The sequence below is a fragment of the Equus przewalskii genome, chromosome 17 (genome assembly GCF_037783145.1).
Source record: "Equus przewalskii isolate Varuska chromosome 17, EquPr2, whole genome shotgun sequence".
Lineage (NCBI taxonomy): Eukaryota > Metazoa > Chordata > Mammalia > Perissodactyla > Equidae > Equus > Equus przewalskii.
The window spans coordinates 40,280,851-40,300,580 of record NC_091847.1 but is presented as its reverse complement, the minus strand read 5'-3'; the positions used below and the strand labels follow the sequence as shown (position 1 = coordinate 40,300,580).

General features: G+C 44.6%; 1 protein-coding gene across 3 annotated transcripts in view; it reads left to right on the top strand.

The window, feature by feature from the left end:
- The first annotated feature begins 1,976 nt into the window (after positions 1 to 1,976).
- PLA2R1 (phospholipase A2 receptor 1) overlaps positions 1,977 to 19,730 on the top strand; it is a 108,210-nt gene continuing 90,456 nt past the window's right edge. For all 3 annotated transcript variants that reach the window (XR_011528384.1, XM_008513708.2, XM_008513706.2), the window contains exon 1: positions 1,977 to 2,471. Coding sequence is in view for 2 of the 3 variants with exons in the window: in XM_008513708.2 (XP_008511930.2) it covers positions 2,081 to 2,471 (391 nt within the window). In the remaining variant the exon portion in view is untranslated. The remainder of the gene's footprint in view (positions 2,472 to 19,730) is intronic.

Below are 19,730 nucleotides of genomic sequence, written 5' to 3'. Positions count from 1 at the left end.
CCCTGATTCGCTCTGGAGCAACTTGACAGCACCTCACCTCTGGCCATGCCATGCACCTGTTGCTGCCTGGCCCTAGGCTTCTCAGACACCAAGGCGGGAGCCCATGCTGGAAGCTCACCAATGTGCAGAAGTGTGCAGAGGAGTTAATAACCCTAGGATCACCTTAACCAGCGGGGATGGTGAGCCCGTGGATAAATGCTCTGTCCTTCTCTCCTCAGAGCGGACAATTCTGAGGCATTCTGAGGTTCCTGCAAGACTGAGCACAGGCTGCTACTGCAGTAGACAGGGTAGCGGCTTTCCCTTCTTCCCTATTTCACTCTGATCTTCAATCCTACTCCCTGCCGGGGGGCTCATCCCAAGCTCTGCTTTCTGGAGAACCAGGCAATTCAGTTTATTCGTTTGCTTGGGCTGCCATAACCAAATAGCACAGATGGTGTGGTTTAAACAGGAGGAGTTTATTTCTCACAGTTCTGGAGGCTGGAAATCCAAGAAGAAGGTCCTGCAGGTTTTAGGTTTTGTTTTGGGTTTTTTTTTTTTTTTTGAGGAAGATTAGCCCTGAGCTAATATCTGCTGCCAATCCTCCTCTTTTTGCTGAGGAAGACTGGCCCTGAGCTAACATCCATGCCCATCTTCCTCTACTTTATATGTGGGATGCCTGCCACAGCATGGCCTGCCAAGCGGTGCCACGTCCACACCCAGGATATGAAGCGGTGAACCCTGGGCCAGTGAAGCAGAACTCGCGCACTTAACCGCTGCGCCACCAGGCTGGCCCCAGGTTTTAGTTTTTGATAAGCACTCTCTTCCTGGCATGCAGATGACCATCTTCTCATTGTGTCCTCACATGCACTTTCCTCATGGCCTGCAGGTAGAGAGAGCTCTCTCTTTTCTTCCTCTTCTTTCGAGCCCACCAATCCTATCTAGGACAGCCCCCACTCCCTACAATTTCATTTAACCATAACTCCTTAAGAGCCCTGTCTCCAAATACAATTATATTGGAGGTTCAACACTAGCAGACAGTGTTACCCAAAAGTATTGGTTTGATCTTGGCCAATAGGCAGCTGAGAAAGGCAAGGTCCTCCAAGATCCCACCACTTTCCTCTTTTTTTAGGACGATTGGCCCTGAGCTCACACCTGTTGCCAATCTTCCTCCCTTTTTTTTTTGTTTTTCTTCCCCAAAGCCCCAGTGCGTAGTTGTATATCCTAGTTGTAAGTCCTTCTAGTTCTTCTATGTGGGATGCAGCCACAGAATGGTGTGATGAGCTGTGTTTCTGTCACTGCCCAGGATCTGAACTCATGGCAGTCAAAGCAGAGCCAATTGAACCACTACACCACAGCCGCCTCTCACCTTCCTCTTTTTAAAGCTCCCTTTTGCTTTCTTCCCTTCTCTGGCGTTTTAATGACTAACATCAAGGTACTATTCAGGAAAGGTCTTATATCAGCCTGTTCTTATGAATATTAAATGTTTCTAGTGTTCTGCTGATTATTTGAAAGACTACAGTTAGAAGGACTACGTTTTAGTCCGTTTTTCTCCTTCCTAGTTTAGGGAGTAACTTTTGCTAGATTAAGGAGTAACCTAGAGCAAATCACTTTGCCTTTCTAGATGGGTTTTCTCAGCTATAAAGGAGGATAACCCAGCTATTGTGCTGGGTTAGGGGGATCCGAGGAGAGGGGAGGGGAGGGGAATATTCTAAAACAGAAAAGAGCTCAACAATGAAAGAACCTTCTGGGTACTCTGGAGGGAGGAGGGTGGACACCCAGGCGCACCCCAGGCATCTCTAGTGGTCCGCATTCCAGAAGAGAGGAGGTCAAGAACGCTCCCAAAGCGCCTGGGTTCCCCGAGCAGCTCCATTAACTCTAAACAGCCTGCTGCCAAACCCGCAGTGTTTACCAGAATCTGGGAGATCTGCAAACCCAGATGTCAGACTTCCTGGCCCAGAGATTCTCAACTCGCTCACTCCCAACTCCTATTCAGCCTCCCCCAGGAAAGACAGAGGAGGCTGGAAGCAGGAGGAACGTGCACGGGACAGCCTCCCCCTTCGTCCCTCCCCCCTACAAAGGCAGGAATTTCTGGGATGGGCAGATGGTCCACCCCCTCTTCCTCCTCCTTCTCCAGGCCGGAGTGCGTAGGGCGGGGAAAACCCTGCGACTTCCCGGTCTTCCAGCCCAGAGGCCCCAGCGCCTGCACACTCTGGCCGCAGGGGTGACGGAGTGGGTCTCGGAGGGCGCAGGGGGTGGCGAGGCCCGGGCAGGGTGGAGCGCGGAGGAAGGTGCGGTCCCACCTCCCGCGCCGAGGGGCGGCGCGCCCGGGCTGCAGCGCTGGTCCCTGCCGGCGCGACCCGGCTCAGGGCGAGTCCAGTGGTTAGCGATGCTGCTGCCTTCGCTGCTGCTGGTGCTGCTGTTGGGGGCACCATGGGGCTGCGCCCAGAGCGCGGCGGCGGCGCTTACCCCCGAGCGGATCCTCGAGTGGCAGGGTGAGTGTCCCCCCGGGCCAAAGGGACCAGATCGGCACAGCCGGGGCTGGAGTGGTGAAGGGAGAGGAGGAAGGGGCGACGCTGGGGGCGGGCGAACGCAGCAAAGGCGGCCGAGTTTATATGGTGGCAGCGTCTCTGTAGTCCTGAGAAAGCCCTGTGGATGGGCCAGTCCTGCATCCGGAGGGGCCTGCACCCAGTTCTCCCGACTCCGCAACCCTTCCTCCTGCCCCGTATCCTCCAGGCTCCTGCAGGGAGCGCGGTGAGGGGCGGGGTCTGAGCTCGCAGGCAACTTGACCCAGCTCTGACCCAGGAAAAGCGGGGCACAGGAGGACAGGAGACTTTTCAAAATGTAAACTCCTGAGTTGTTTATTTGGGAGGACCATCTCTCGGATAAATGATGGCAAAAAAGATGTCCCATTTCGTCCCCCTCCAAAGCAGGCCGTCTAGGTGTGCACCACCACCTGCAAAATGGCCCCAAGCCAAGCCTCTCCCCTCTTCCCCTTCAGGGAAAGAAAACTTAGTCTTCTCTATTAACGCCTCGTAGACTAAATGTGAGAGAGGAGACCCTGTGGCCTGGGTGAGCTGTGTGAGCTGGAGCAAATTACCCTCTTTGCGCCTCAGTTTCTCTCTTCCGAAAAATGGTGTCCGTGATATGCATAGGACCAGTGAGGATTAAATGACTTCTGTAAGGCACTTGGTGTGCCAGGGAGCGAGACTTCCTTCAGTTACCCCCGCAACACGCAAGCGCACACACGAACCTGTTCACCAAACATTTATTGAGCACCTACTACCACTTCCGAAAAAGTGGGCCATAAAAACCTTGTGAACAGCGGCGGAGCATGGTCTGATAGAGCCCGGGAAGGGGAGAGGAGGACGCAAAAGAAGGCCGGGTTCTGCTCTGCTGTTCACGGGGTCGCCAGGAATCGGAACCGACTCCACGGCTCTAACAACAAATTTCACGTAAGACTAATAAAGAGACGTGCAAAGGGACTCGAGGAGACGTTGTCCTGCAGGGACTCACATGCTTGAATAACTGCATGGGCCGCCTCTGAGGCAAAGAAGCCAGTGTCCAAACGTCAAAGCCCATATATGAAGGGAGGGGGACGGAGGGGGAAGTTAAGTAAACCGGGAGAAGCCTCCTGACAGCCTCTCTCCTCTCTGCCTCTGGGATAAGTTTGGAGAGAAGGGGTAAAGCAAGGTGTAATCTATGTCTGTGCTCATTTTTTTTCCTTCTTCACGTCCTATGTATACGTTTTTGAGGTCGTCTTTCTGGACTGAATTCTCTAGCACTCCCCGGAGGCTTTCTCAGGGACTGGTTGAGTAATTCTCATTCTAAAGTGGCCATAGGTCAGAGATCTCTTACCTTCTTGGTCAGTTCAATAAAAATGCTCCTGTGGATGCACATCTGGCCCCATGATGTGATCCATGTCCACTGTGAGTTTACCGTACACTGCTTTTTCCTCTACATTTTGAAATGAGGGCTTTGCCGGAGTACCAGGTATCTAGAATACAGCAGCTGGACAGAAGCTGGCTGCGAGCCATGCAGAGAGAATGCGCTGGTGATCCTCTGAGCCAGGGTTAGCACCATGGGCTAATCCCTACTATATGCAGCAGACCCAAATCCTGGCCTGAAATAATTTCTAATCAGTGCCTTGTTTTCAGTAGTCAAGGACACTCTGAAGTTAGAACCATCTGCTACCTCCTGTGCACCCCAGGCGACAGTTTGCAAATCTGAAGGCCTTTGAAATAATAGGCACGGAGATTTCTCAAATATGAAAATGCTGCTACCAATTTGCTAAAGAGCAGGAGATTATGTGGCGTTGAATGTACCAATCCTCACACAGTCTCCCATCCATGACTGCAATCACCACATCAGCAGAATTTCAAGCATAACCTAAACGAGCTTGAAAGCAAGTTTTTCCTGTCTGTACAAAGATGGAAAAACAAAATCTTAGCATTGGAAGGGATCTGAGATACTGTCTGCTCCAGCCATCCATTTTTCAGATGTGGAAGCTGAGATACAGCCGTGGTATTTTTAGTCGTGTTTTTGGGTGCCTCACTTTACCGCTGTGTTCTCTATACCATGTTGACTTACTTTTAGCCATGATGGGCATCTACAGAGCAACCAGGAGAAAATATGCACCACTTCAGTTTCAAATCTGCCAATAAGGGATATGTAATAATGCAAGGCGGATTATGCATATAGTATTTTTCTTCTGACTTGTTGATATGCATTGTTCCATATGTATTATGATTGATCTGATATGTATTATAAGCATCCCAGCCTTGGGAGGCAGATGGTGGGTGGCGTTGTGCTGACTTCTTAATCATTTGTCAAAAATTTCGTGTTCAAAAATCAGTAGATGCAGTGTCATATAGTAGTTAAGTTCATGGGGTCTGGAGCCAGACTGCCTGGGTTCAAATCCTGGGTCTACCAATTCCAAGCTGTGTGACCATGGGCAAGTTACTTAACCTCTGTGTGCCTAAGTTTCCTCATATGTAAAAATGGAGCTAGTAATAGTGCTTACCCAAGTGTTGTCCTTTTATTTCAATATCACCACAGCTCCCTCTTCCTCTGCCAGTCCGGACCATTTTGACAGGTTGACAGCCCTGTAACAATTATTTACTGTCCTGCAAACTGCACTGTACTTAGCATGTCTCCTACCTCCTGCAGCCTGTCTCCTACCTCTTGCAACCTCCAGTTGGCTATACCAAGGGGCTTCATTGTGGTTCTGGTGTCTGAGCTCTTCTTCTAGTAAAGTGCTAAAACATAGTAACTTCACTCACTCAAGTACCCCCAATCATGGCAGGGCAGGAGAGAGAATGCAGAAGGGTCTAGGCTCTGTGGAAGTTGCTAAAGGAAATGAACTGGGGGCAAGTAAAAGAATTTTGAAGCTACATTGAGGGCTGAGAATTATCAATGTGAAATGGCCCCAACCAGCACAGTAGGAGAGTTCCCTCTGCAGCATTCGTCTGCCCAGCAGCAGCAGTGAGGGAGTCCAAGGCTGTATCAGTCCTTGGGGATGGTCAGGGTAGGCTCTTCTGAATGAGCAGTGACCAAAGGAAGTGAGGGTGCTGATGAGCGTGAGGTTAAAGTGGGGTCCTGGGGAGAAGAGGGCGAACCTGGGGTGGGGGGGGGTGGTGGGGGCGTCTCTTGACATCCTGTGCCAATGGGAGGGGATGAGGAGCTGGAGGCCTCAGTTGTTCATTCATTATCTGTTGAGCACTGTGTGCTTTATCTCCCTGTCTTGGTTTGGGTTCACCCAAAAGCAGTAACTGAGACATGTATTTATTTGGGTGCAAATAGTTGATTTTGGAGGTAATTCTAGAAGGTGTGGTGAGGGAGTGAGGAAATGAGACAGGGAAGTGAAGAAAGAAAGCTGTTACAGGCAACTGAGGCTCAGTTGCACAAGGCCCCCTGAGGGACTGGGAGAATATGGTGGACACACTGAGGGGCGGGAAGTACAGGTACTTAGAACCCCCACCCCTCATTGATGGAGGGTTCCTGACGTCCCCATTGATGGAAGTCTCCTCAGCCTGCGTGGAACACCATCAGGCATGGAGACACAGAAAGTCAGTTGGAGTATATGGGAACCGTCTCAGGTGAGTGAGCCCCAGGGGAGGTGCCCATGGGTAGGGAACTAACAGAATCTGTTACTCACTCCCAGACTGGAGAGAGAAAAATATGAGCAGGATACGATACTATTCGCAAGAGGCTGAGAGTCCAGAAACAGATAAAGAAACACAAACAATTTCAAAACAGTGCAGTAGATGTTATGATAGCAAGGAATGAACAAAGAGCTAGAGGGATGCAGAGGCGGGAACTGGCCTGAGGAGCTGGGAACTCACAAAAGGGCATTTGTTTTCCTGAAGGATAAGTAGGTAGTTGCCACATCAAAAAAGGAGAAAGAGCATTCAAGGGAAAGCATGGAATATGTGCACAGCACAGAATCACGTGTTGGGCAATAGTAGTTTAATGGGCTGAAAGTTCTAGTCCAGGCTCTTTTGGATGGAGGAAAAAGAGCCACTGAAGGTCACTCAGGCAAAGGTGGGGCTGTAGGTATGGGGACCAGGATCTCAAGGGGAGCCAAGGACAGGCTCTCTTGTGCAACCAGCCCTCCTGGGAACTGAGAACTGGCCACTGGAATGAAGCAGCTCCTTTCTCTCTCGGGCCACATGGTGGTCCCATTTGGTTCTCTTTCTGTGGACTGGTATCTTCTGCTTTCATGTGCAGGACTTTCACATGTAGCTCCCATAGCTTCTTTGGAAGAGTCGTAATTTCCTGGGAGAGGAATCTGGACACACTGGTCACAGCATTCTGGCCAGTCCCTGTGCTCTGCCCTTGAATCTGAGGCCTTCCCATGGCTCGTAGGCCATGGGAGGGGCATGAGGAGCACACAGGGATGCTGCCCCATCAGGGGCCATGGGTGGAGTAAATCCCCAGAAGAGGGTCAGGGCAGAACAAGAAGCTGTGCCGCGTCCATATTTGGGAGCATGCGAGAGATGAGGAAGTGAAGATTTTGGTTAAAGGCACTCTGCTTATGGGAAAACAATTCTGGTTGGGTGAAGTGGGTACTGCTGAGAAGAGCCTTGTGAGTTTTAACAAAGGGGAACCAGATCACACTTTTAAGTTTAGGAATGCCATGGTCAGTTTGCACCTTGAGGAGGATGATTCTGGAGGGTAGCAAAGAGACCATCTGGAAGGTTAAAGCAATTGCCTGTAAAGAAAGATGCTGATGACCCGAACTAAGTCAGAACCAGTAGGAATATTGAGGAGCAGAAAGTTTGGATTCAAGAAATATGGGTTAAAAAGGAAGAAAATAAAAATAATAGACAGTGAAAATCAGGAGATGGAAGAAATGACAGAATGTAATTATACAATGGAAATAACAAGTTTTGGAGGTGGCTCCATTCTCAGTAGTGACTGGATCCAAGCTATGGTTATAGGAGTGATCACTAAAGTGGAGAACAGGTGAAAGAAGGTCCTTGGAGCAGAGGAGGTTGAAGAACCGAGAGTCCAGAGCCGTACAGACATGCGTGTCTGGAATAAAAGTTTCATCAAAGAATACCCTTACTGGGGCAGCCCAGTGGTGTAGTGGTCAAGTTCGTGCGTTCCACTTCTGCAGCCCAGGGTTCACGAGTTCGGGTCCTGGGTGTGGACCTAGCACCACTCATCAAACCATGCTGTGGCAGCATCCCACATAAACTAAAGGAAGATTGGCATAGGTGTTAGCTCAGTGACAATCTTCCTCAAGCAAAAAGAGGAGTATTGGCAACAGATGTTAGCTCAGGGCCAATCTTCCTCAGAAAAAAAAAATACCCTTACCTAATATGATGTGCTGCTACTTTGCACTCTGTGCCATTCTATTTTGTTTTGTAGTGCTGGTCATGACACACTAAATTGATTTCATGACCCATTAATGAGCCACGACCTGTGGTGGAGAAAACACTGGGCCAGGGTGTTAGATCATCTGTGTGAAAGGTAAAGCCTCTGAGATAGAAAGGACAACATGGTGCCTGATGGTATCACGTAGTAAATACGAGGAAGGGGTTCAGGGCAGTGCACTACAATGCAGAGGAAGAGAAGAAAGGATGCCCTGTGGGAGAGCTTTCTGAAAAAGGGTGATGAGACCCGCCACCTGAAGACAGCAGTGGGCAGAAGTCGTGACCCTGAAATTTCCCCCACAGGTTCCATTTCTTATAGGAAGGTAAAAATGCCACTCTCTGCTGCTCCTAATAGTATCTAACACTTGGGGAGTGGTTAGTGTGTGCCATTTTACATTCATTAGCACACTGAATCCTCCCCATGATCAGGTAGGTATTATTAATACACACCCTTCATTTACATGAAGAAGGGGTAAGCAACTTGCACCTACAGGAATTTGTAGCGTGGGGATGTGAACCAGGCGGTGGAGCACTAATGCAAAGTACCTCTGGATAGCCTTGTGACCCCACAAAGTAGTTCATTCTGTGTCCCACTGTTTGCTGGGAGCTTGTGATCTGATTTCATGGCAGGAGGCACAGGAAGCCAGCCTCTTGTTCTCTGCAACTCCTCCTTTTCCAAACTAGTACTTCCACGTGTAGGAGTGTATATATTCATAAAGCAGAAATCTGGAAAGCTATTGATTTTCTAAAAACTGTTCTAGGCAATTCCTACAGCCCTGGACAACAAGCCATTCTCCTAATGTGGAGATTTGGAATTTAAAAGCATGATCAGATACTAGTTTAGCTGCCCTTCCTGGCCGTAAATCATTCCAACCATCTGACTCCATTTTTCCCATCTCTCTCCGTCATCTCTAGAATCTTTTCCACTTCCATACTCTCTCATCCCAGCTTTTCTGACTGGCTCTTTTCCTCACGAGCCTTTGGGAGTCAGCGTAGATTTTTAGTATTCCTGGACCTTTTACTCTTTCTCATTAAGCTCCTACCCTCTTTTCCTATTGTTGGTTGTCGCGGTAACTGATACCACACAATGCAGGTTCCAAGCCAGTGACCAGAAGGGCTGAGCCACACAGAGAGCTCAGCTGTCCTGTCAGCTCCCCTTCCTTGACCTAACAATTTGCTTATTTATCTCGGGTTTTCTGCAGAAATGATTCCTTTGTTTTGCCTCTTCTGAGCTCATCCCTCTGCAGTGAATCCTCACATGATCGTCAAAGTCACGTATTTGACACATTTATAGACTCCTGCCGCCATTTTCTTTTAGAAATTATCCTTGAAAGCCTTTTAGGAGATGTTCCACTGCAAAGCCAGGAACATGTTATATTTTTTGAATTGATCAGAATGAAAAGAAATATTATAGTTCACAAAAGAAACAAACAACACCTTATAAACACCATATTAAGACATTTGGGGGAAATATTTTATAAAGCCACTCAAAAAAATGGAGGAATATTTTTTGAATTTCTATAAATTGTGTTCTGTGATAAAGAGCTAAACAAAACAGACAAGAGGTTTCTGCTTTCATGTGTGACCACATGACTTTTTAATTTATGATACTTTCCAGACTACCACAGTTCCAAAGAAATATGCTAATAAGAAAGGCCCACTGTTTCTGGCTCTTGGCATTCTTTTCTTGAGTGCTTTCCTTTTCGATTATGAAAATATAAACAGGAAATTCTAAGTGATGATCTAACTATGAACACTGTTGTCTTATTTTGCACTGTCCATGTTCAAGTTTAAGATTTGCGTTTCTCTTATTAATAAATACAAAGTGACCATAGTAACTGAGGTAATCCTTAACAGGATCCTGTGATCCTATAAACCCATTGCGGAGACGGGGAAACCAAGGCAGATACTCTTTAGCTTCAAGCAGTTTTGCCCTAAAAAAGTGCTCTGTAGTTTGCCAAAGTCTTTCTTCCATAGTCTTAGCCTGGTTCACATGAGAACAGAGTGGGTTTCATGGGCATGTGACCCATGTAGTCACACAGGGCCTCATGCTCAGCAAGCCCTTAAACTTAAGGTTTAATGCTCTGGTTTTGAGTTTTGGAATTCGTAATAATTTTAATATTTGAATTTGTGTGTTGGGCATGAAGTCCCGTGGGACAATGGAGCATGAGCCAGGGCCTTGGAGCTTTGGCTCAAGTTCAGTCCCACCTCATGTCACCTCCCTACCTCTCCTGGATGGGTTTTCAGCCTCCTGTCCCCATTCCAGCTCTCTGCCTGCCGTGGCAACTGGGTTGCGTTGGGGTTGGGGGACTGGATGTCCAGGGCCTGGGAGCGGACGGCCAGTGGCATCTACAGCAGAGCAGGGCAGTGGCTGACCCCGCTGGGCTGGCAGCACCACTGCGTGTTAGACAGGGACTGAGTGAGAAGCTGTCACCTAATCTCGATCCAGGTACCGAGGGTGTTCCCAGCACTTTCTGACTAGGAGCCTCCAATCCCTCATGGGCCCATGGGAAGTGGAGATTGATTTGACTTCCCTGCCCCAGCCAGGGCCTCACATTTTTATTTTACTCTGGGTCCTCCAAATTAGGTAGCCAGCCTGAACAAAAAGCATAGGGACTGTTACAGGTTGAATTGTGTCCCCATCAAAATTTACACGTTGAAGTCCTAACCCTCCAATGCCGAGAATGAGACCTTATTTGGAGATAGGGTCTTTATAGAGGCAATCAAGTTACAATGAGTTGATTAGAGTGGGCCCTGATTTAATATGACTGATGTCCTCATAAGAAGGGGAAACTTGGACACAGAAATATGCACAGAGAGTAGATGATATGAAGAAACACAGGGAGAAGACAGCCTTCTGCAAGCCAGGGAGAACAGCCTGGTACAGATCCGTCCCTCGCAGCCCTCCAAAGGAGCCAGCCCTGCTGACACCTTGAGTTTTGACTTGCAGCCTCTAGATCTGTAAGACAATAAATTTATGTTGTTTAAGCCCCTCAGTTTGTGGCAGTACAGGCATACCTCAGAGAGATTGCGGGTTCAGCTCCAGACCACTGCAATAAAACAAATATTGCGGTAAAGAGTCACAAGAATTTTTTGGTTTCCTACTGCATATGAAAGTTATGCTTACAGGGTATGGTGGTCTAGTAAGTGTGTGTTAGCATTATGTCTAAAAAAACAATGTATATACTTTAGTTAAAAAATACTTTATTGCTTAAAAAATGCTAACTATCATCTGAGCCTTCAGCAAGTTGTAATCTTTTTGCTGGTGGAGCGTCTTGCCTCAATGCTGATGGCTGCTGACTGGTCAGGTGGGAGTGGCTGTGGCAATTTCTTAAAATAAGACAACAGTGAAGTTTGCTCCATGAATTGACTCTTCCTTTCACAAATGACTTTTCTGTAGCATGGCATTTTGATGGCATTTTACCCACAGTAGAACTTCTTTCAAAATTGGATCAGTCCTCTCAAACCCTGATGCTACTTTATCAACTAAGTTTATATAATATACTAAATCCTTTGTTGTCATTGCAGCAATTTTCACAGCATCTTCAACAAGAGAAGATTCCACGTCAAGAAACCACTTTCTTTGCTCATCCCTAAGAAGCAACTCCTCATTCAAATTTTATCATGAGATGGCAGCAATTCAGTCACAACTTCAGGCTCTACTTCTAATTCTAGTTCTCTTGCTATTTCCTCCACATCTGCAGTTACTCCCTCCATGGAAGTCTTGAACCCCTCAAAGTCATCCTTGAGGGTTGGAATCAAGCTCTTCCAAGCTCCTGTTAAAGTTAATATTTTGACCTCTTCCCATGAATCACAGATGTGCTTATGGCGTCTAGAATAGTGAATCCTTTCCGGAAGGTTTTCTGTTTACTTTGCCCAGATCCATCAGAGGAATCACCATCTATGGCGGCTATAGCCTTATGAAATGTATTTCTTAAATAATAAGACTTGAAAGTCTAAATTACTCCTTGATCCATGGGCTATAGCATGGATGTTGTGTTAGCAGGCATGAAACCAACATTAATTTCATTGTATATCTCCATCAGAGCCCTTGGATGACCAGGTGCATTGTTGATCAGCAGTAATATTTTGAAAGGAATCTTTTTTCTGAGGAGTAGGACTCAACAGTGGGCTTAAGATATTCAGTAAACCATGTCATAAACAGATGTGCTGTCATCCAGGCTTTGTTGTTCTATTTATAGAGCACAGGCAGAGTAGATTTAGCATAATTCTTTAGGGCCCTAGGATTTTTGGAATGGTAAATGAGCACTGGCTTCAACTTAAAGTCACCAGCTGCATTAGCCCCTAACAAAAGAGTCACTCTGTTCTTTGAAGCTTTGAAACCAAGCATTGACTTCTCCTCTCTAGCTATGAAAACCCTAGATGGCATCTTCTTCAGGCTGTTTCATCTCCATTGAAAATCTGTTGTTTAGAGTAGCCACCCTCATTAATTATGTTAGCTAGATCTTTTGGACAACTTGCTGCAGCTTCTACATCAGCACTTGCTTCTTCACCTTGCACTTTTATGCTATGGAAATGCTTCTTTCCTTAAACCTCATGAATAAAGCTCTACTTGCTTCAACCTTTTCTTCTGTAGCTTCTTCACCTCTCAGCCTTCATAGAATTGAAGGGAGTTAGGTCCTTGCTCTGGATTAGGTTTTGGCTTAAGGGAATGTTGTGGCTGGTTTGATCTCCTATCCAGACCACTGCAGCTTTCTCCATATCAGCAATAAGGCTGTTTGACTTTCTTATCATTCGTATGTTCACTGGAGTAGCACTTTTAATTTCCTTCAAAAACGTTTCCTTTGCATTCACAACTTGGCAAATTGTTTGGTGCAAGAGGCCTAGCTTTCAGCCTATCTCGGCTTTCAACATGTGTTCCTCACTAAACTTAATCACTTCTAGCTTTTGATTTAAAGTGAGAGATGTGTGACTTTTCTTTTCAGTTGAACACTTAGAGGCCATTGTAGGGTTATTAATTGGCCTTATTTCAATATTTTTGTGTCTGAGGGCATAGGGAGGACCAAGGAGAAGGAGAGAGATGGGAATAGCCAGTCAATGGAGCAGTCAAAACACACACAACATTTATCGATTAAGTTTACCATCATTTATGGGTATGCCACAGTTCGTGGCACCCCAAAACAATTACAATAGAAACATCAAAGATCACTCATCACAGATCATCAAAAAATGTATAATAATAAAGAAAAAGTTTGAAATATTGCAAGAATTACCAAATTGTGACACAGAGACAGGAAGAGGGCAAATGCTGTTGGAAAAATGGAGCCAATAGACTTGCTCCATTCAGGGTTGCCACAAACCTTCAATTTTTAAAAAACATAATATTGTACTTTGTCATGGTAGTCCTAGCAAACTACAGTCCCACACTGCATAATAACGTTTCAGTCAACCATGCACTGCATATACGATAGTGGTCCCATAAGATTAGTACCATATGGACTAGGAGTGTAGTTGGCTATAGCATCTAGCTTGGTGTAAGCACGCTGTATGATCGCACAATGATGAAATCCCCTAACGGTGCATTTCTCAAAATGTACCCTTGTGGTTAAGCGACACATGACTGTAATACATGGTCTAACAATATACTAACATTGAAAGTTGGTTCTGTTTCTGCTTTAATTTCTACCTGCCACTTAAGAAAATGTAATTTTTTAAATGAGTGTATTCTCAGAGCAGTTAAGATGGATAGCTCATTATGGAAAGTCACTATTGTGACATTATTGGAAGCAAAATAGCTGTTAGATACTTTTGAGTTAAAGAGAAAATGATGGAGGAATAGACCAAGAGCTAAAAGGAAGAAAAATGTTTTCAACTCCATTTAAAAATTCTTTGGTAAGATCCCGAGATAGAGCAAAGAACTTCAGAAGAGGTAATAAGATTTTCTGCAAGCTCCTGCTAAATGAGCAAGACGGAGAGGGAGGGACAGGGCAGGGAAGGAGAATGGCAGGGAGCGCAAAGGACAGTCTGAAAAGGTTAACCCGCTTCACACAGGGGTTGGTAACAGGCAATTGGAATCCTCACAAAACTGGAGCCTGGTGGAGCCGATTAAGCTGGGTTTCATTTTTCCCGCATGTGAGAAAGAGTTTAGTATGCCTCATGGAACTTGGAGCGAAGATTTGGGGAGATTAGAGAGAAAGGAGACGAGAACATGTAAAAAGATTTAACAAGAGGGGTCCCAGGGACCTGTGGAGGTGGTGATTATCCAGGTTCAGAAGCTGCAGGAGAATAAAGAAGTCTCAAAGTCAAGGAGAGTGTGAGGTCAGGGAAAGAGAAGGAAGTTCTGAGACAGGATGAGGAGATATTTTTAAATGTACTTAACTTTTTAGTTGATTAGTAGAAGGCAATTGATAGGAAGCCACAGACTTTATAGGTGCTGCCAGATTGTCAAGAGTCAAGCACCGAATCTCAGATGATCTGGGATAAAATACAAAGATTCATACAGAGAGGGCCAGGAAGGGCGGGCACACTTCTCACATTGTTCTGTGAGTCTGTTCTTTCAAGCACAATCCACATGCTTCAAGCATCCAAAATTCCTTGCTTATTGGTTCGGAAAGCCATATTAAGAGTCCAGATTTTCTGCATCGTTCAGCCATGAATGGGACTTGATTCAGCCACTTAACAACATCCCTTCCTGCTACAGACTAATCTAAGTAAGGAAGACAATCAGATCTGAATCTTTTGTTCACTGGACGGGACAAATCCAAATATGTGTAGCTAGAATATGTCAATACATTTCAAGAGAGAAGCTGCTTACCTTTAGCTTGGTTGTGGGACAGAGATGCCCGCCCCCGCTACCTCCCAGACCCCTTCCATGCTGAGACTGAAATACTGTCAGAACAGCAAGGAACTTGACAGAGTCAAGGGATGATACAGGGCAGGAAGTGTGTGAACCCAGTGCCAACTGTGTGGGTGGATGGAGTGGAAGAGGTTTAATCCCAGGGGAAAAGGTAGGAGATTGAAATTGGATTGCAGTTGGAAAGCTGCGGTTTCCTAATAGCTTGTCTTAAATATTGCACTTGATGTGAACCGTGCATTTAAACTTTTCCTTCCAGTTCCCTTAACATGGAGTAGCACAGAGGCCGACTGTATGTGTGTATTGGATTAGCTGGCCACCACCATGGTGTAATTTCTTGAATACCAGAAAGCATAAGAGCCAGCTGGCCTAAAATCCACTATAAAAAGAGTATTTCTTTAGGAATTGTTGTTTTACTGTTTGTTTCAAGTGTTTTTTGTTGAAAAAAAAAATTACCCTTGCTTAACACTTCAAACCTTATCTTATTCACTTAACACTTCAACCCTTCAGCCAATTCTAAGAGAAGAGCTGTTTAAGGCAGAAGGGGACACCAAAAGGCAGGTGGAGGTGATCAGAAGGCGTGATGAACATGAAGTGAGAGACCTCAAGAGAAACTTCTATAGGTACTCCCAGTTGGCACTGTTCAAACAGACAGATCAAACTCTAGGAGTAGCCCCAGGCTTTGAACTCCAACCTCCTGGCATTGTAGGAGTTGGCAGGCATCTGACAGCCAATCAAATACCTGAAGCCAGAAAACAAGTCGTTGCAACCACTTTTTCCAGAATCCTACATTCTATCAATCACCAAATCCTGTCATTTCTTCCCCCTTTGAATTCTCTCTCTAGGCACTAACCATTCCCTCCTTTCCTTTCTCATCACCACCAGTTGGAATGACACATTCTGGCTCCCTTGCCAGATTGTAGCGATCGTCTCCAGACTGGTCTGCATTCCACATGTGGACTGTCTCATCCCAGCTAACTAAGGACTCTTCCGAGGCAGCAACGGGGACATTTGCCTTCATACCTATATTCTAGCTCTTAACACAATGCTCGGCATGCACTAAGTGCTCAATAAATGTTTTGGTTGAATGATTTGCCATCCCAATTCATCTTCTACCTCACAGCCTCAATCATGCCTTCTCTTGTTCCGAAAGCTTTGTTTTATCTGAAGAATAATAGGCAAACTTTTGGATAAAATTCAAGTTCTTCATAAAATGACCCCCGACTGCCTCTTTTCAACTTCATATTCTACAACCACCAAACTCTTTTATGTAGCCAGGCTCTTGTCATCCTGATTATTTTTATCCTATCTGAGCTTTGGTGACATTCACTCTGTCCAGAATGCCACTTAATCAACTCTTCACCTCTCCCTCTGTGGACCTCCTCCACTATCCTGAACTCTCTCTCTGTGACGAAGATGGACTGGCATTCGTGCTGGTCTAGTTTACCAGTGTACCTCCATGTGTGACAAATAGTAGATCCCTAATAAATGTTTGCTGAATGAAAATGTGTGTGTGTGTATGTGTGTGTTTATGTGTGTGTGTATGCATGCACGTACAAGACAGAATGAGAGAAAGAGGTTGATTTCTCGGATCTTCTAGGCCAAACTGACCCCTTCTACCCTGGGCTTCCACCCCATTGGGCTTAAACCTCTTATATCAGAATATATTCTGGCATTAAGTTTATTCTTTCTGTGCATTTCATGATTTACTCCAGGGAGAACATCAGGTCCTCGAGGGCAAACACTGTGACATATATCTCCTTCTATCTGCAGCCTTCCTAACACATGCCATATTAGGCACTCAATAAATGTTTGCTTGAAATTTCAAGTCTCCTATTTCAAATTCTTTGGCAACAAACTATAGCAGTTCATTTTCTTCTTTCTAGTTTATAAATGAATTTATGTAAATAAAGCTAGACCTGGACCTATATGGTCCTCTCTGAGTATACGGGTATGAAACTTCTAAGACAAAATGGATTTGGAAAAAAATGTAAAAGAACAATTCAATTAAATGAGCTTTACAGACCCATCCAGCTCTGAAGTTCGTGATTCTGGGTTAATGGGTAAAGTTAGTCTCCTCTGCCATGTCCATATTCCTCCCAGTGCTGTGCTGTCTCCTCCATGGGAAGTGGGCAAGTACGTGAGAACACACACTCTCTCCATGCAGAAAGCTCTGATGACACTAAGAAGTCATGTCCACCTCACACATGACATCAGTGAAGGATCCTGTTGAGTGTTTTAAATTCCGATCTATGTTCTTTTTTATGATTTTTCATCACTTGTCTTTAAGGGCTTATGTTGAGTGCACTTATAGTGTTTTCTTTGGAACTAATGAAACTCCCTTCTTTTCATTAACTAGGAGAATTCCCGTGATTCCACAACAAATAGATATAGTTTTAAGGGACATGTATGTAAGCAAATAATTCCTCTCTCTATCTCTAGCACCCTACGCAGTGCCTACCACATAGTCATCCCCCAGTGAATGCTTGTTGAATGAATGAAGTCGTATTCTGCAGGCAGTCATGAAAGGACTGCCTTAAACTTAATTCAACACTTAACCAAGGAAGCATTCTCCTCCCATTCCTTAGAAAATACAAGTTCTCCTGTGGGGCCAAAGGATGGGTCTAAAATGGTCTTCTCCTAAAAGCAACTCAGAAGAAGAAAGTAAAGCCACTGTCTTCCATGAATTTTACTTTAAAAAAAAATGATGAAAATTAGCTTATAAGTTACTTCTAGTCAATCAATCTTTTTCTCCTCCTAAACTTATAATTATGAAGGGAAGTATAATAACATTTTACTGCAAAGAGATTTAATAATTCTGGCGGTACTTCATTAATCACTTAATCAGTGTTCAAGCAGAACTGATGTCCTTGACACATATAATCAATCTCGATTCTTCCTACATTTGATTTTCATCCCTTTTGAAATCTGCCTACTGACACTAAGGATTGGTGGCTTATTTTCACATTATGTTTTTGTTACAGACAGCCCATATGCGATAATAATAATCAGAATATTGATACCTATTGGGTCTCCTCATAGTCTATTTGAAAACAATTGTTTTCTCTTCAGTGATTTTTGGAGATTAATGGTGCTAGGATCACATTCTATTATAGCTTAACGGGAAAATGGGATTGGGCCATTTTTCAGCTGAGTATAACAAAGTATAGTTTGGAGTTGGCATGTTTATTGTTATTGGTAAGCCAGAGCTACTTGTTTATGACACATTCTGAAGAAGTTTTCCAAAGCTGCATTCTTAAGGCAGCTGGGCTTGGAAATCTAATAGCACCTCACAACTGAGCAGCATGAGATTGTTTGTCTAATATCTTCTGCTTTGGAAAAGTGTTTTTATGATCACTGGTGTGACCAAAGAAGTTCTGATTCTACCACTCCTTTTTCTTAACACTTAATAATTTGGATGTTTAAAAACATTATTTATGCACCCCAAATTTTAGTGACATATAATTTTCGTGTCCACTTACTCACAGACCACCCATTCACCCATCCGTACATTTCTTATAAGAGAGCTACAGTATAGACTGTACAGGTAGATAGTGTGGAAGATGAACAGATGAATCTTAATTCATAATTACACATATATTTGAACAAACAAGACAATGATTGTGTTATCTGGTTGTTTGAAGAGTATTTTTCCTCCATAAAAGGTGGTAGCATGGTATTTCACAATTGTTTAAGACTAAAAAGCTTCTGTGTGCTGCAGAAGCTAAAGTAAAAATGAGTTTTTGAGAGAAGTCTGTGAGGTATGCTCAAATTAGCACTCTACAGGTATCCAACCAGTTGTACAGCTGGAACTACAGACCAAGAATCAGGAAACCAGAGGGATAATAACAATAATAACAACAACTCACATTTACTGAGGTCTTCCCATGCCAAGGTGTAGTGTAGTGTGCTTTGCATGGGTTATTTAAAGGAATACTCAACATCCCTATGAGGTCAGTATCATACATATTCCCAGTTTAAAGAGGAAAGGTGAGACTCACAGAGGTCAAGAAATTTGCCCAAAGTTACAAAGCTGATCTGTGGCAGGTCTGCCTGATTCCAGAGCTCTCAACCATTAGCCAGGTGGTCTACTCACCTATCTTAATGTGTAAACTGAGGCCCAGCGGCTGAGATGCAGCTAGTAAATTGCAGAGTTGGATATATTCGAACATATTAGATAGAAGCAAAACTACAGAACAATTATGATAAAATAATTATCCTTTAGTGAAAAATTAATGAAACTCTGGTCTAACTAGAAAGTAATTAGTAGATTACAACAGAAATTAAGGTTACCATTTTACCCAGGCGTGAAAAGGTGAAAAGGAGAGTGGGAGAGGAGGTTAATTATCACAGTCCATGTTGCGTTGGCGAGAGGTAGATTTGATCTTGAATGACTATTACTAATAACCATATAGACATGGGCTTCATTAGGAAAATAAATTTCCTGATCTAAATGAAATCTCCATTAAACTATTCATTCTCTCCTCCCCACAACACACCCTCCCATCTCTTTTGCTCTGATGCATGGTGATCAAAGCAATTTTCTGACAACTAATTCAACTCCTCAATATATGGTTACAAGTAAGGTTATCAATTATTAAATGAAGTATAGCTTTCATTAATACGTTGACAATCTGTTTTTAACAGTGTCTTAAGTGATTTTGGTTACTGTAAATCAGTTCTTCTCGGCCTGAGTAACTTTCGAGGGGGAAAAAAAAGAACTTTTACCAAAAGGAAGCATTGTTCCCATGCACCAATACTTGAGGAGGCTCGTTCTGCACTGTTCCGAATCTCTAGGTCTCTCCCTGTTCCTGCTATGCCCCTGCCACATAAGGCAACTTGCCCTAAACTGCAGCCATTTTAAGGGAATGAGAAAATGTCCCTTTGGATTTTTGACGAATGGACAGGAAGTAAAATATAAGAGGCGAGCCTAACTAATGGGAGAACAAAAGAGCTCTTGGACTGACCAGACGTTCTGAGCCGAGCAGCCTCAGCAACCACAGGCCCAAGCAGAGGCAGCCAGCGTGTTTAATCAGCAGCAAGCATTCACTGAACTTCTA